Source organism: Phocoena phocoena, chromosome 3 (genome assembly GCF_963924675.1).
Source record: "Phocoena phocoena chromosome 3, mPhoPho1.1, whole genome shotgun sequence".
NCBI classification, from domain to species: domain Eukaryota; kingdom Metazoa; phylum Chordata; class Mammalia; order Artiodactyla; family Phocoenidae; genus Phocoena; species Phocoena phocoena.
Genome location: NC_089221.1, coordinates 115,703,355 through 115,705,125, shown reverse-complemented (window position 1 = coordinate 115,705,125; position 1,771 = coordinate 115,703,355). Strand labels below are relative to the sequence as shown.

At 44.5% G+C, this 1,771-nt stretch overlaps 1 protein-coding gene across 1 annotated transcript; it reads right to left on the bottom strand.

Annotated features, from left to right (window-relative positions):
- Window positions 1–434: 434 nt before the first annotated feature.
- LOC136120248 (neuropeptide Y receptor type 6-like) lies at window positions 435–1,551 on the bottom strand. Its single transcript, XM_065873692.1, is given in 2 exon segments — window positions 435–1,463; window positions 1,465–1,551. Coding segments are annotated over 2 exon segments (1,116 nt in total).
- Between the last annotated feature and the right edge of the window lie 220 nt (window positions 1,552–1,771).

The following is a 1,771-nucleotide window of genomic DNA, read 5'->3' as shown; positions in this document are numbered from 1 at the left end:
GTGTGTGTGTGTGTGTGTGTGTGTTTGTATTGGGTGGATATATGAGACAGATAGGTCTGGCCTAAAGCAAAACTGGTTAGCGTAAAGTTGCTTTTTAAAAAATTTTTTTAGTTCTGGCTTCTTTTGCATCTTGCCTTATCCCCAGCCATTACCTTTCCATCTCTCACATAAGAAGGGCTTTAGCACTAAGTGTTACCAGTTTTTATATACTTCTCTCTTTTTCTTTTTTTTTTTTTTTTTTGCGGTACGCGGGTCTCTCACTGTTGTGGCCTCTCCCGTTGCAGAGCACAGGCTCCGGACGCACAGGCTCAGTGGCTATGGCTCACGGGCCCAGCCGCTCCGCGGCATGAGGGATCTTCCGGGACCGGGGCAAGAACCCGTGTCCCCTGCATCGGCAGGCGGACTCTCAACCACTGCGCCACCAGGGAAGCCCTTTATATACTTCCTGATGTATGAGCTAATCTTAATGATCCCTTGGATTCATCTATGTGCATACTTGAGATGGCAGTATTTTGGTATCTTTCCCGAGGTGCAAAGCACCAGCGGTGGTGAATAAGCAATACCAGGTCCTTCTGGAAATTTTTGTTGAGAAAGCCATAAAACAGAGGATGTATACATGTAGAAACCATAGCAATCAAGTGGCAAAATACAAATACCAGGTCATGGTGGCAGCTCATCAGGACCTCATGATACCAGTCAAAGATGACCTTGAAGATGTTCAAGGGAAGCCAGCAGACCCCAAAGGTTACGACAGTAGAAATCAACATCGTGTTGATCCTCTTGTTCTCCCTGACCCAGCTCTCACTTTCCCTCTTCTTGTCTACTTTCCCATTACTCCTGCCGAGGCAGATAACAATCTTCAGGTAGCAGATGAGGGTGAAGCTCAGAGGGACACAATATTGCAGCATAAACAGGGAGGTGGTAAAGAGGAGCCAGTTCATTTTGGAGGGCCAGTTCTCTACACAGGCCACCTGCTGGGTGTAGAGGTCAGTGGGAAGAGAGAGGTTTTGGAAGGGCTCATGGGTGAGGTGGTAGGACAGGAAGAAGGGAATAGACAACAGAAGGGAAAATAGCCAAATCAATGTGATACCCCAGTAGGCGTGAGCTACACTGCGTTTCCAGCCCCGAGGGTTCACAATCAGCTGATATCTTTCAACAGCAGTTAACACAAGTGAGAATATGGACACAGAGATGGAGACACTATGCACATAGGAGGTGCGTTTGCACACGATATCCCCAAATATCTAGTGATTCATCAGAGTGTAGATGATAGTAAAATGGATGTACATGACACGTACCAAGATGTCAGAGAGGAAGAGATAGGCGTACAGTATGTTGGTGACATTCTGAGCTTCTCTCTGCTTCTTAAAGATGATAATAATGAGAGAGAGGTTTCCAGAAAAGTCCATGATTAAAATCACAGTATAGACTATGAGTAATAGGAGCAAGCCTAGGGAAGTGGGGTCTACAGGACTCAAAGTAGCAAAGTGCAGAGTTGTTGCTCTTTATGCTGGCTTTATTAGATGCTGGATGGTTTAGGAAAAATTCCATCATGTCAGGGTTTAAGAAGAGCTTTTCTAAGCTTATTTGTATTATGGCTGGATATTTTGGCTATCAGTTCTTGGAAAGAACTTTGCTCTGAGTCTTCCAATGAGTGATTAGTAGGGTTTAGTCTTCCTCTTTGTCTGCTTGATGGAAATACATGAATGACTTGAGTAAGCTCTTGAGATCCTAAAAAATTAAACAGAACCTAGAAAATTAATGCAAGTTC